This window comes from Leuciscus leuciscus (assembly GCF_965113295.1).
Source record: "Leuciscus leuciscus genome assembly, chromosome: 20".
In the NCBI taxonomy this organism is placed as follows: domain Eukaryota; kingdom Metazoa; phylum Chordata; class Actinopteri; order Cypriniformes; family Leuciscidae; genus Leuciscus; species Leuciscus leuciscus.
Window position 1 is genome coordinate 10,459,517 of NC_138744.1, and position 16,038 is coordinate 10,475,554.

At 37.1% G+C, this 16,038-nt stretch overlaps 1 protein-coding gene across 3 annotated transcripts in view; it reads left to right on the plus strand.

The window, feature by feature from the left end:
• Positions 1–813: 813 nt before the first annotated feature.
• The window catches only part of phactr4b (phosphatase and actin regulator 4b), a 45,575-nt gene continuing 30,350 nt past the window's right edge, over positions 814–16,038 (plus strand). Inside the window, exons 1-3 of one of the 3 annotated variants that reach the window (XM_082149870.1) lie at positions 814–947; positions 12,474–12,574; positions 12,980–13,024. In XM_082149870.1, coding sequence (XP_082005996.1) covers positions 13,012–13,024 — 13 coding nt within the window. In that variant the 5' untranslated portion in view covers positions 814–947; positions 12,474–12,574; positions 12,980–13,011. Of the gene's footprint in view, positions 948–1,239; positions 1,855–3,304; positions 4,483–12,473; positions 12,575–12,979; positions 13,025–16,038 lie in introns of those variants that run through there. The other 2 variants (XM_082149871.1, XM_082149872.1) reach the window with 2 other exon arrangements.

The window sequence follows — 16,038 nt, forward strand, 5'->3', positions numbered from 1 at the left end:
CCACCAAACATTCTACACAGAAGGGGAGAATAAAAATAAAAAAAACAGAAAAGGCTTTGTTTTGTATACTTCAGATTTATTACAAATTAAATACACAGGCAAAGTGGATGTTCCAATTGCTTCTGACTGTAAACAATGTTGTAAGTATTGCTAAAAAATAACTATATGTGTAACATTACAAACAATGTAGATGTTTTGTTTTAGGATGCATGACAAGTTAGTCTGAAGTGCATATGAATGTGTTTTGGGGATATCTTCTAACAGCCACAGACTAATAACTTTTATAGGTAGCCTACTATATTTCATCGTTATAAATTATACTCTCTTTACCCCAATATATCGTGTCTCATATTACATTTAAGATCATCTCTAAGTAAATTGATGACAAATATTTAAAATGGTTGCTGGCTCAGTAGCCTAGGCTAATTTCTATTAGAATACATAATACACATTACGTGCAGGGCGAACAGGTCAACTTCAGTAAAATAATTTCTTGTCGTTGCTTACCTTTGTTTTAAAATGATTCGCACTCGGTTTCACACCGAAATGTAAACGATAAGATATCGTAGTTTTTTTCTAAATTAATAATTCACTACAACACCACAACGATACAAATAATAAACGCATAAATACACCAAATATTCACATGCATTCAACATTTAAACTATAATAGTGGAATGAGTTGCATTGGTTCGCGTTCCCCTGAAGCGACTCATGGGTAATGTAGTCAATTATGTTGAGGCAGACAATGGAAGCGGACCGAGGTTCTTCAAACTTCAAACTACAATTACCATACTTCTTGTCCTTCGATTTCCGGTATCTTTGGCAAAAGTTTCAATGGGGGTTGGAAAAAGAGAGTAAGGAAAAAGTATCCGTGTTGTCTTGTACATGAAGTGAAACTAGACGGGGGAAGAGGAGGGCCAGTGCCTTAGACGTAATAGGGCAAGGTAAGAGATGTTACCTATTAACCAGATGATGCACGCGCAGGTTAATCGCATTGGAAAGAACGCGTTTCAACGCAAAACTCAGCTTTCTGCTATGTTTTTAAGTGTTATGCACAAAGGCACTCGTGCTCATACAACAATTTATTTTCGTCATAGGCTTTCCCTACACAAATACAGCCAAACATGTGTTTTTTATTATGAGAAAAAAACAAAACAAAAAACAATGCGTTAATATTTGTAATCAAAGTTGTAGCGGCGCTGCGCTCATCGTGATGCTCCCCATCATCATCTTTGCACGCTTGCGTTCTGTTTTTTTCTTCTTCTCCAAATTCCATGCATTAAATGCATGTAATAATCAATACGAACGGTGCAAATGCCCTTTAGTCTGGGATTAGGTACTGAAAAGATCCCCCCCGAACATTATGATCAGCTGACTTTTCAGCAACGCACGAGAGCTGTTTTTACAAATGCGTATTTGTTGACTGGGGTTTCTGAAGGGAAACATACAGCATTTTAATTTGACATAACGTTCCCAATGCTTTCTGAATGTCCCACCGCTCATTTCCATGTCCATTTGAAATACGTGCGATGAGCACGCGCGTCAACTCGCAGTGAGCATTTCGCAATTACCGCCTGTTTTTTGTCCATTGTTACTCACAATCTAACGAAACCGTTTACGAGAGCCGGTGTCTGTCCGATCCTTATCACATGCAGAGACCGATCTCGTCAAGCTTGCGTAACATTGCAGGAAGATCTCATCCGATTTGTTCTTTGTGCACGAGTCGTTTTGAGGACTTGATTAGCTCGGAGCTCCATCAGAGCATCACTCACTTATTCATTGCTCGAGTGAAGCTCTAATTTCTCTGGTGTGTGCATGAGTGAAAGATTGAGATGGATTGCCGGTTGCAAGGTAGGGTGAAGGACAATTATTGTTAAGCTAATATTATTAAGAAATATTCCTGTTACTCAGTGTGGTTATTGCAGATTTGACTCGCATTGGTATTCTATCTCAAGGAGGACACAAGTGATGACAAGAACGTGTTTAGTGGAATCCTGTAGATCGGGGATGTTTTTTTATTGACACGGAGACATTTAGAAAACCCAGGAGCCACAGATTATACTGTTGTTTTCTTTATAACAACTTTGATAATGAACATTATAACTAACGTCAGTAGTACAAATGTACGCTTTACAAATCTTTACTTCGAGTCATTGTAATGAAAATGTTGTTTTATGTATTTTCTCTATTACATGGATCCCCTGGTTGAAAATCGTGGTTCTAGATGACAAAATTAGGCTATAGTTATATTTTGTCATTAGTTATTTAAATAGTTATCATGTTTTAATTTGAAATTTATTTGTTTAAACTCTTTGGTGTAGGCTAATAGATGATTTTGATTGTACATCTAAATGGTTTCTACAGAGAGATGTGTAGATGTTGAAGACATTAATTGTTTTTTTGGGGAGGGATGTTGATGGACTGGTCTAAGTCATTTACACACGAAAGGAGACGCACACATAATTTTTACTATGAGGAGAAAATTCAGCAAAGTGTGAATCATATCATATTTTACTGGACTGGAATACTTCTACCCCTTTGAGAAACGTGTTTTATTCTGTTGATACTGTTGAAAAGGTTTTTAACCATATTAATCCAAGTCTTAAGGTTTTATTTTTAAATAATTAAACCTGGTTCTTGCTATGAGCATAGAAAAAAAAGTGTTATAGAAACAAATTGACTGGTCTAAATTTCCTTTAAGTTGCAAATTATGTCTTTTCATATATATATTTTTTTTTTTTGCATATCATTTGCTTATGAGAATGTGTATTGTCTATGATGTATTAAAAATATTTTTTTGTAAGTTCTGTTACAGTCTGTTTCACACTGCATGCACAAGCAGTATGCGTAACTAGAACAGCAGGTTCGTGTTGTACTCTCACACTGTGGCTTTACAGAAAATAAAGTGATTTCTGGGTTGCTGCATTTACATTTTTTTTTTTTTAATAATGACCCATACATTATACATTGGTTATCTGGGGTTGGCCATTGAGATTTATCATCACCAGTATGTAAAGGGGTAGCTTTTAACTGTCAGTCAGATGTAACGAATAGTGAGTGGCTGGGTGAAAAGTTTACTTCAGTAGTTTGTTGTTTCATAAAAGCCTATATTGTAAAAGATTGTTTCGATAAATCGCATTGTAGTGCATTTTACCATATTTTTTGCTGTTTTAAGCATGCTATGTCTGGCAGAAATCTCTCTGCAGCCAGGTGATGTAGTTATGACACCTACCTACCAGTAAGGGTAACACTGGTAAACATGGTAGGTGTTTGGCTGGTTAACACCTACCATGTTAACCAGCCAAACCTTGACCCCTTTGTTTAATATGGGTACTGAAATATGTACTGCTTTTGCATGGGGTGTCAAACAGGCCTGATTGTGTCCAACCTGATCTCATTAGAAAATGTCACATTTTTACGAGGTGGTGATTTTGTATGTATTTGTACAATGTGATCTGTACTAGGACTGCTGATGATTAATCAACAACCGATTAATTGTCGATAATAATATATTTGATAAAACTTAACGATGATCGATTAAGCAAGGTCATCATGAGGTGTGTGCGTCTTGTGCAAAACACGTGCAGCAGACACACAAGGAAAATTGAAGCGAGCTTGCCTTTGTTACGTATTATAAATGTATTAATGTCTTCAAGCCATTGCAATGGATTAGGTAGGCTTGCCATTTATTTCGAAACATAATTAACCAAGGGTCCAAAAAAAACCTACAAACAAGTGATTTTACTGAACATAAGAACTACTTACATACCAATCCAAGCGCGCTCCAGCTGTAAAACAGTGTGTGATTGGTCTCTACATACAATGGTCCCTAACCATTGGCGGGGCGTAAGATTATACAAAAAACGTACAAATGTTATTCATACGAATTAGCCACCAATTCAACAAAACTTGAAATAGTTACGAATTGTCATGAGAATGTGTTTCACTCAGCTCTATCACTTACACATCATCCATTTCTGATTGAGTTGCTTTGTATCCAGGAGATCTCCTCACTCCTCAGTAAATACAGTTTGCCAGCTATCAGGATTCAGTCACAAGATCTTAATTTACTGGCGGGAAATGGAGAGTGCCTTTTCTACAACTCTATAAAAAGTTTCTCTTTAGGAAACAAGGATTGACATCGTTTCCTTTGAACATGACTTGGTCAAGGTTGTGTGTGTATTGTTAGTTTCTTAGGCTATGTACATGAAGGAATGAGAGGAGGGCAGAATTTGGTTCGGACTGGTGTTTTGGGCTCCTTGGAATGTGGGCCACTGGTCCCTGGGGTGAGCGGAGCTTTTCTGGGACAGGCGTGGCTATGACGTACAGACGGTTCGGAATGGGAACGTACAGTACTGCCCAGTCATTCTGAAGGAAGCCGGGGGTGTGAAATGCGGTCTGGAGATAGGAAATACAGGTCTCGCTTCATAGTTCCGTCAACGGAGCTCTTGCGTTCTGGTTGAGGTCTCGGCCAGAGAGGTAGGCCAACTTCTAGAGCGATTTCTGAAATTACAGTAAGATTGCGTTTGGGTTACGTTGGTGAATTGTAAGTTCACCGTAGATACTGTCTTCCCCACGCAGTTGGCAAAAATGTGTGAAATCGAAACTCTCCATTGACCTCCAGTTCATGTAACAATTTTTTCTCGCATCCATCGGCAGCTGTCTCAGCCCAAACTAAACGCACGAGCCAGCCTTGACACGCAGAGGTGGGATGCTATTTAAAGATCACACAAGCATACCAGCTGCTCCCATTTCCGTGCTACGTAATTGAATCGGCGCATCCAGTTAAAGAACTCGTCCTTAGATTTGAAAGTTCTGTTTATAGAAGAGGACTCTACTTTCTGTCATCCTCATCCTTTCTTCTTTTCTGTCAGTTTGGAGAATCAACCATGTGGTACTGCAGGCATCTTGATGTAGGACACTAAACCCACTTTTTTTATGTGTGTTAAGCTATTCTTAGGCAGTCAAGTTGTAGGCCTAGTTTTGTACATGAGAGGGTGGTGCCGTGGTGTCACTCTTAACAGCGAGCTTTGGGGATGTGCTTGAACGTGCCATCTGCTCTGATACAATTTCCATCATTGTTTAATTGTGTCAGTCATTAAGTGACATCAGACATCATTTTTGGACTGGTCCAACAACTTACTAGTCGATCAGTGAAGTTTAATGTATCTAAATGTTTGATTATTTACTCATGTAGGTGTACTTTTGGATGTATTTTTTAAGTGACTGCTCTAAAAAAAAAACTGCAACCATCCAGATTTAGACAGAAGTCTTTGGTCATTGCATTCTGCATTGCATCTCATGTTATTTTTGGATCATCCAAGAAATGATTTTTCTAAAGCATCTTGTCTTGTGCATTGTTCCAGTCTGTTGCATTTAATCTCGCTGTTTGTCTTTTATGTATTTTCATATGTATAAAGGACAGATTGTCTGTGTTAGTCTAGTAGTTCACGGGTTTTCAGACTTTTTTGGGTCACCAAGTCTCTCTCTCTCAAAAAAGAATTTATTCTAAACTGCCAAACGAGTCGTTAGTAATTCCAGTCTTACTTCTGTATTTTATATATGTAACAATGTAACAGATTTGCATAATGCCCACCTATGGTCTTCATTGACTGCACGCGACATTAACAATGTCTACTTTGACCCGCCCTCACCTCAAACACCGTAGGTGGTTGTGTACATGTCAAGAAGGCGCTGTTTTCTGGTCTGCAAAAGCAAATTCGCTGTGTAAACACTTTCAAAGGATGAGGATGTGAAGAGTCAGTGGTTAAATTACCACAGCGATACAACAGCAGTATAACCTTTTGACGATTGCTCCTCAAATCTCTGTGAGGTTTAAGTGGAATTTAATAAACGCTTATCCATTAAGGATGGGATTTGGGATACCACTTGGACCAACTTGCTCCTCAGAATCACAACCTGTTAGAATTTAGATTAACTATTGATGTATACATTTTCTACCGGGTGTTCAAAATACATAGCTTTGTGTTTTATATTGTGTAGGTCTCCGGCTAAATCATGTTACTGTCTTACTGAAATAGTTCTGCTAATCAGCTGTGGGCACGCTATTACCTAAAAGTATGTCCATAAATGCAGATTGTCTGTTGTTTTTACTACTTTGAGTAATGATAAAGGATGGAGCAAGATTTGTTTCACAAACTTTAAAGAAACCGTATGTACACCGCTCTACAGTAATTTGAAAGTGATTGCAGTACCAGTTTTGGCCACAATCTTACATACGGTTCCTTTAATGTTACATCACTCATTCACGTTAGTGCTCGTGTCACTGTTATTGATACAGTTAATGATACAGTTCCCGCTAATGCACCACAATAAATTAGAAATATACACATCGGTTTGTTGATGGACATACTCAATGCTGGTGGTGAGGAATTACAGTTGCAACATCTCATAATGTACAACAAACTAAGTAGCGTCCTGCTTTAGTCATCCTTGTGATGGAGGTTTGGGTTGAAAAACTAATGTTTCATCGTTGGACTCGTGATTGAATTGATATGGCAAAATCGACGCCATCGTTACTGTCGTTACAATGTGTACGATCTCTGAGCTTTAGGAAGCCTCTGGAGCTAAGGTTCAGGTATGGTAACGTCTCTTTTTGTAATTCAGTTTTTGCCATGAAGATAGCCACAGAGGCTGACATGGCGTTAAATTAAAATGCTGATACTTTGAGAATCTTTGAAAAATGTGGTGTTGTGCAATGCATATTATGAGAAAATTGAAGTGTTTTTTGACCTTTGATGCTTGTAAACCTGTTGTAGTAGGAGACCTCCAAAACAAAGTTAGGCACCTTTAAAATAATATAATGGTACACTTTAAGTTTACACTATCATTTATTTTTTCATCTCATCTGTCAATAGAATAATATAATTTGTGAATAATCTCGGGAAATATGATCCGTTTTAGAAGTTTTTATATGTATTTTATAATTTTTATTAATTTTAATTTAAATTGTCTTCTATTTAAAAATATATATATATATATTTAAAAAAAATTATTTTTCTTTCTGGCCAGACCCCAGTTTGAAAGCCCCAGGTCTAGTCAACCAGGCAAACCACTGACTAGTCTATGTATATGTAGTTTTGCACTGCCCTACTTGGAAACCAAATGAAGAGTTTGTTTGGATGTTTTGTTTCTGGCTTAATAATATTTTTGTTCAGAGCATGGAATGGCCTTGGTGTTCACACATAGGGGTTCTGAAGGAGAGCGAGATAGCAGAGACGAGTAGATTGAATAATAGAGTGAACATCTGTTATATTTCTCCTCCAGATTTTTCCTGCTCTGCGATTGAATTTGATGGTAAGAAACACTCACCGTTAGTGACGTGCAAAACTAAGTGAAATGACCTTGCAAAGTCATTCTTCCAAAATATTTCCATCTAAATCTAATTTTATTTAGCTTTTTTCCTTTTATATCATTTATGGGGCAACACCAAATCAGTTTGGTACCACACTTATTTTGCCATGTTTCATTTACAGTATGAAGGATTTTACTTCCCTGATCACACATCTTAAATGGTGCACGACACAGGCTAAGGAGTTAAGCACCCAAAGAAGAAATAGGCCAGTTACATCATTTTTTTCACACTTCATGTCCCGAGGGAAGCTGCGAGGATGTGTGTGTGTGTGTGTGTGTGTGTGTGTGTGTGTGTGTGTGTGTGTGTGTGTGTGTGTGTGTGTCAGGGATTAGCATGTGTTAGGTATCACCTAGTGTCAGGTTTGTGAGGTGACACTCTCTTTGCATCTGGGAATATGACAACATGCACACTCTCTATTCCGTATTATTATTATAGTGGCTTTTATACATTCAGGTCATATTCACATTCATCTAGCAAACACTACACACGTGAATTTTGCATGCATACACCTTTTAAGGAAGTACCCTGCACATTGTTCCAGTTTACAGTATCTGGTCCAGGGGTGTGAGAACGGATTTATCTGAGACACACACACACATCTGCTCCCCATTAAGGCACTGAAGTGTCTCCAATTCATTCTCTTGGCTCTTTTGCCCTTCCAGCACATATTCCTAAGCCATTCCCCATCAGCATGAAGCCACAGCAGCAGTATTTTTTCAAATTGAATGCGAGTAGTGTGTGAAATAGCAGACAATGTGCAATGAGAGTATTATGCTACATGCCTCATTAAAATTGAATGTTTAATTCAGTGAGTGGCATCCATTTATCAGTTATTTTGAAAGGTAATTTTTAATCCAGTTTTTTTTTTACATTATCAGTTAATGGATGTATATCTTGATATTGAATATTTAATTGTGAATGTTCATTTCCCTATTTTACTCTTGGATCAACTTTACTGTTATCTAACACTCACTTAAAGGTAATCTTTTAATTAAACTGTTGTCTGAAATCTATAATGTAATATGTTGTAATGCCTAAATGTAGTTAAAACACTTTAGTGTTATTATTCATTTATTTACACAAAAGTGTATATATATGTATATGTATGTATATGTGTGTGTAAGTGTATGGTATAAAAGTTGTATAACATGGCTTGAGGAGAATGTCTTGTTATGGTTTTGAGAATTCAAACTGTTGACTAGACACAGTTAATGTAGAATTGTAGATACCTAGGCTTGAAACCTAAAAGACCATAGCTAGTTTGTTGCAGTGGCTACTAGACTACAATATCATGGGAGGATTGATTTGATGTATGCATAGCTTTGGTCGATATTACCCTGTAGTTTTGATACCGCAGTCACAACATGCTAACCACCTGGCCCTAAACAAGAATGTAAGGTGACATGTTTCAAAATCATAAATGAAAGCAAAGGTATGTAACTTAAAGACTTTTTTGTTATTCTGGTTAAAAGTCTCTTCACATCCTGATAGCAATCACAAATAGTGGTGGAACGGATCACAAAATTCACGGTTCGGATCATTTACGTTTTTTGAGCCACAGATCAGATCATTTTTCCAAAAAAAAAAAAAGTGTATATAATATATATAAAATAAAATGTAGGGTTACTTTGCTTTTCAGCCTAACTGATAAAGTTCACACATTATTTAAAACAATTGAACAGTCAGTAATAAAATAAGTACAAATAAAAAATAAATACTAAATAACAAAGTTACAAAGTCTATAGTATTCAGGTACAGAAATGAATAATTAAGCCTAAATGTAAAATAACAGTCACCGAGCGCCAAAAACAAACAGCAGCCACCTTTTACAGTTCCTCCTGAACCAAAACAACTATCTTATCCTGCATTCACAACATAACCACTGCAATTTGAAAGAGATTGAAACCCATTACGTTATACTCGGAGCAATTCGTGACTCAAATGTATGCGTTTCAATGGCAATACTATCAACGCCAAAATGAAAAAAAGTCAGGTTGTCATCAAAAAAGTCATAAAGAGTCAGGTTAAAAGTCAGTGCTTTTTAAGTTGTTTGTTCATTATTATTGTAAAGTTATGTTCTTTGAGACAGGTAGGTTAACACAGTCTCTCGTGACGCTTTTCTCATGGCTGCTGTGCACGTTCATGTGTTTTGAAGGAGGCGTGGCTTTCGAGAACACTCTAAAGGGAGGGTGGGATCTTATGCTTTCAAAGCTAGCTCACTATTGCTAGCCTCTGCGAAAAATGGATACCCTACCTTTAAGCCGGGTGCACACTGACTGTATGAGTTGTAGTAGTCCTTTACGACTGTTGCTTGTCAGACCGTACAAACATTATTCCTGCTGTAAGCCATGTCACACTGTGGGAACTCAGTTGTCATTAATGTCAGACTATACGGCAGTCAAGACGGCGTTAAAAACAGACACGCGCAGGAAGCCTAATCCAGAGTTTTACATCATCAATCAGTGACACATTCGGTGACTGTAAGCTGCATTTACATGCAGGATACTAGAAGTTGGGGCTAGCAAACAAAAACAATTACTAACGTTAATTTTGATCATGGCTTCTCTTGAAAACGAAGATGATGTGTGTGGAGCAAGTGGTGGTTTGTTGTTGTAGAAGCCACACTGCAGGACTGCGCCTAAACTTCTGACACTGCCATAATTTCGTCTGAGGTAAAATTTGATCGCAATGGTCATCATTTATCGGCTGTCAGCGAACATGTCAAACTGCCGTCAAAGACTTTAGACTTTGGCCTAGAATCAGATGAATCTCTTAGGATTCTCAAAATTTGTCTCGACGACCAAAAAGTGGCCATAATTGTACAGTGTGAACCCAGCTTTAGATTTATGAAGATCAATTTTGATATTGTGAAAGGCTGCTTGATTTATTTCACAGGAATGAATTGGAGAGCATGTTGCACAGTATTAGTATTCCAGCTGCCTGGTCACTGCATCGTCACAGCAGTATACCATGTTGTTCTCAATGAGATTTGCATAAGGGGCAGCGTGGGCTCCCTGCAGACAAGCTTTTTATAGTGTGTGTGTGTCCACATTCACAACAATAAAAGCAATACACTTTTATCTAAGAGACAAATGGAATATATCTTCTTTTCCTCATCCTAAAAGAACAGCCTTTTAGAACAGAACAGAAAATTAACCACTATTGTACACATATATGGAAGTATATGACTTTATAAAACTGAAATGACCAAAACAAAAGCAGGCACTTTAAGACTTCTCTTTTGCATGTTCTTTTTATTTTTACTTTTCCTTTACTTGCTGAGTCTAATCTGTGCTTTAGATTTGATCATACAGCCCTCAAGGAAGTCGCAAACCAAATGGTTTTAGGATTATTTTGGTGCCTGAAACCTCAAAAATGTGAGGCTGCAGGGGATAATGATCATTGCTGAAGCAGGCTGCTTTACTTTAGCAATGCCTGTCTCATGTTTACTGCATTCTTCCTGCCTGCTTAATGTACGTATTCAAATTCTGTAAAACTTCAGCTGACTGTCATGTTTTATAAGAGACGTACCAGCATCCATAATTGAGCCTCAGTAAGCTCCAATAACTTTATTATTTTAACTGCAACATGGTTGGTTTAATGAATTTACGTGTGTAAAAAATATTGCTGTTTACTATTATTATAATAATGGATTTAGGTTTTAATTTTGGTGCATCCCTATTAAAATAAATTTTTCTTTGTGTTTTTCTTTTTGTGAAAAACAATGTGAAAAACATTACCAGTTTATTTTAGAATTTTGCAGTATTGTTTATTCGCATTTAAAAACAAATCCTTTCAAGCCTTTTTCGGAGCAAATACATATATATACCGGGGTCATTTTTTATTTTATTTGTGAAAGAAATTAATACTTTTATTCAGCATGGGTGAAATAAATTGCTTCAAGATTCTTCAAAGAATCATGAAAAAAAAATGTATCACGGTTTCCACAAAAATATTAAGTAGCGCAATTGTTTTCAACATTGTTGATAATTAATTATAAATGTTTCTTGAGCAGCAAATCAGCATAGAATGATTTCTTAAGGATCATGTGACACTGAAGCCTGGAGTAATGATGCTGAAAATTCAGCTTTGCCATCACGAATAAATTTCATTTGAAAAATAAGTTCAAATAGAAAACGGTTGTTTTAAATTGTTATAATATTTTAGAATATTACTGTTTTTCCTAGTTTCGATCATACAGTATAAATGCAGTTGACCCTTCCCTCTCTGTACATAAAACTCTCTATACATAAAAAATACACTGTATGGTTCCCCAACCTGTTTCATTTTAGCTGGTATACGATTGGCGCTGACTGTATTTTGTGTCAGCTTGTTTTTGTTTTTAAATAAGACGTATCACACAAACAACATTAGCCGGGCTCAGGTAAATGTCGTGGAGAAGCAGAAATGACGAAGCAGAAGTCGAAGTGCTGTGAGACTGCTGTCCGTCTGCATTCGGTTTAATCGATCAATGCCCCTGGAGATATTCATTAGCATTTCTATCTCTAGCTCTCTCTCCTCCATTCATCCATCCTCCACTTCTACTGACAGTCCATTACAGTCTGATTTGCCCTGTCTGTTTTGTGTATCCATCTGTTAGACATTCGCTCATTTTATTTGCCTGTTATCTATCCTTTCCATCAGCGCCTTTCAGATAATTGCCTGTCTTCCATTTGCGGTCATTCCTTCTGGTCTTTTCTCAAGCTCGTCTGTGCCGTTTTAAACGAACCATTAGTTTTGTCCCAAAAATTGTGCAGCCTGGAGGTGTGACACCTGCTTTTTTAAAAATGTTGGATGAAGTTCTTGTCTTACCTTAATGGTATGAGACTTGTGACTAATCAGTGTAGGAAGTAGGAACCACCGAATCTCTTTTTTTTTTTTTTGACAAAGACTACACAATAACAAGCATCATTCGTAGCATATGAAGCAGTCTTGGATTGAAGCTTTCAAGAACGATGAGAGTACTTGAGGATAGCACACTTTACCGATCGCTCTGATGAACCTGTGATCACAGCGAGTGAGGATTTGAAGAGATGTTTGGTCTCACCTGATCTCCGATCAAGTGAGTAATACATATTATGTATCTATATTACAGGAAACCCCTGGAGATGAGCGAATGCACCCTGTCTGCTGGTCTGAACCCTTGATATAGACAACCAGAGGCACCAAGGACGACCACCAATGACCTTCATCACTGTACGTCTGCACATTCGTTCTGAGTAAATTCTGTTTTGAAGCTCCCACTTGGTGATTTCAAGAAAGATGTGTGTCCTTTAATGGACCCATTTTATTTATTTCTATTATCGGTTTTTTATATTGTGGTGTTTTTTTGTTTGTTTTATAAATCTGAAATATATTTGAAACAGTCTGAAATATATTTGCTACAGTGAATTCTGATTTTGCCAAGGGAAAAGGCTTAAGATTCTATTATGCTTAAGAACACCCCTTACCAGTGGTAAATTGACTGTAATGCACAGCCTCTTGTGGCTTATTGCTTTATTAAATCTTTTTAATGTCATACTATCTATAATTAGAAGTTAGTGGCTCTGTAGAAGATGGACCTGTTTATGTAATTATCTGTTTGTTTTGCTTTAATTACAGGATCCATTTATCGTTTTGTCTCAGATTCTGTAATGGAAAATCGAGGTGAGTATTTCTTTCTTGATACTAATGATGCTGAATAATTGAAAAGAAACTGTCCCATTTGTAGATGCCGTTGATTAAGGTCCAGAAACCAATGTGTGATCTTGATTTAACTCGTTTCGGTGCGTGGTTTATTGCCAAAAACACAGTTTCTACACAATTTATACTCTAGGATGCAGCCATTGTAGTCAAACATTTGTTATTTGTCTGAGAGCAGTTTAATGAAGAACAACTGTATTTGATTAAAATGGGATTCTTGCGAAACAAAACGCTGGTAAAGAGCCCTGTGTCGCCCCCTAAGGAAGGTCATGAAGGCAGTTCCTACCTTGAACAGATTCGTAGAGCTTGTTTTCCAGGTCATGTCAGGTTCTGGGTCTAGGCAGAACCAGCAAGCTGATTCTCATCTCTCTCTGTTCTCTCGTTCTCTCTCTTTGGAAATGTGCCCAGTGTAGGTGCTTTAACTGGGACAGAGAGAAGCAGGGCTTCAGTTCAATCCTCTGAGTCATTTTTATTTTTTCAGTGTAGATGCATGTGTAGTGTTCTTATTGTGGGGCTGATCTTGGAACAATTGCAAAGATAACAGATGAGTTGCGAGATGAATAGGTCAGAGTTCTTTTGTGATTGTGATCTATCCAACTTGGATGTACAAATTTTATGTAACATGTCGGAACCATGTTGCACAAAGCTATTTTTGCTTGCCTCTTCCTTTGCTTGCTTTTTGTTGTATCATTGCAGTTTTTCCCTCATGCTTTTTCTGTATCTGTTGCCCCCAGTTCAGAATGTGGTTTGGAGATTTCATAGCTCCTGAACCACAAGCAGAAAGGATTGTTTGTTCTCGGTTCTTGGTTACTTCCTCGAAGCCTCAACTTTACATTTTTTTGTTCAAATATTTTGAAAGATGTTTCAATGCCCTATTTTACATCATGTTCTCATCTATAAACTGGAGTTTAAATCAACTAGTCGATTTTTCTGCTAGTCAATGCATTGGGTCTGTCAACTAATCACGTCACTTTAAGTTGCACTTCTTTTATACACGGTAGTCGGTAAGATTTTTTTTAATGCTTTTGAAATATTTCTCTCATACTCACCAAGACTGCATTTTATTTGAACTGTTTGAATGAACTGTTTTCTATATCTCTATATTTCAAAATGTATTTTATTGTTGTGATGGCAAAGCTGAATTTTCAGCATCATTACTCCGGTCTTCAGTGTCACATGATCCTTCAGAAGTCATTCTATTATGCTGAACATAGTATAATTTTTTTTTTACACTTTTGATTTAAAAAAACAAACATACTAAGCCCAAATTTTTTGAAAGGTAGTTTAAGGTTTTTTTTCAACAGTAAACTGTAACAAGATATTTAAAATGGATAAGTTCAACTACAAATGAAAATTTTGTTATCATTTTCTCACCCTCATATCATTCATAAACAGCTTGCATTTCTTTGTGGATTTACATTTCCAGTTGGGCTCCAAACAACATTTGTTGCATTGTGTTATACAAAGAAAGTCAGTCAAACAGTTTTGAAACAACAAGAGGATGAGTCAGTGACAAAATTTACAATTTTCATTTTTGTGTGAAACATCCCTTTCAGTAACCATGCTGAACTATAAACAATAAACTAGCTGGTAGGGTTGTCACTTGTCACATTACCAAAATTTCAGTAGTCTGTACCAAAACCAGTGAAATTGTGTGGTTCTCAGTATCAATTTCAGTACCAGAGAAAAAACTGTTGTCCCTTTTTTTTTCTTTTTTTTTATTCATCAAGTCATCGCAGTTTCCAAATCAATCGTGCATTTAAATAGTTGTCAATTCAGAAACTTTGCTGAAAGGCCATTGCCTTCACGCGCTCAACTGATTGTGATTTGCTACAATGGTCAACGCTTGAGCGCTCAAACAAACACCAACGAGAGCGTTTGAAAGCAGCGTCTATCAGCGGGTAACAAATATACCTGGTACTCTGTACGGTAAACGCTGGTACAGTCAAGCCCTTTTTTTTCCTTTTTTTTTTAAAGACTGGTACTGATTTTACAGGTACGTTTGACAACCCTACTAGCTGGTGTGTTGCTGTTTTTATTTGGTCGACAATTAAAGTGAAGGTTGTTTGTAAAATTTTCATCCTCGAGATTATTCCTTATTAATTATTAAACAAAGTTAATTCTAATGAATGTTGAGAGCACAGATACTGATACGTTTTCCTATATGCTTGTGTCCAAAAGCATCAGTCATGTAAAGAGTTTAACATCGGGGTGGCCTGAATTACTTTCCTTCAATTGTGGATGAAGACACCTGAATATACATATGCAGAGTTTTATTGCTGGTATTAATTTGTGAACTAATGAAGGTCCAGTATGTACACCTGATCTCTTGAAATGAACGTCCTCCTAAGATTTGAAAGGAAATTAGGTCAAATCTAGTGAATCATTATATTCTTTTGCGATTCATCTGGCTGTGTTTGAACACAAGAACATGTCCTCAGGCTGCGTGATCATCACACATGGTCATGCATGGTGACCAAAGATCTGGAGCATTCTTGATCACAGGGAGGATGTGGTCCATGACTGAGGTTTCTCATCTAAAATAATCTTTTATATATACATCAATTCAATTCAGGGGTTTGGGACAGAATCGTTTTGTTTTACACTGTGGAATGAGAAGTAATGTCTGGCTGTAGAAAATGGGATTAGGAGTGCGATCTGCTGTAGTCAAGTTACACAGCTACACACATCCACATTCCCGTTCTCTGCTAATGTACTCTGCTGGATAAAATTGCATTCTTGGAATTCCTGTGGATGAAGATTTGCTGAAGTGTATTACCCTCTGCTCCGTGCAGAGGGCAGGAGTCCAGATCCGCTGATCACTGAGTGTATACTAATAGATTTAACGTTCGAGTTAAAGAGAGGGTTTGTTTAGGGGAAAGACTCCAGTATCCATCTTAAAGGGACAATTCACCCAAAAATACATTTTAGTTGTTTACTATCCATTCCAGACCTGTCTGACTTTCTTTCCTCTGTGG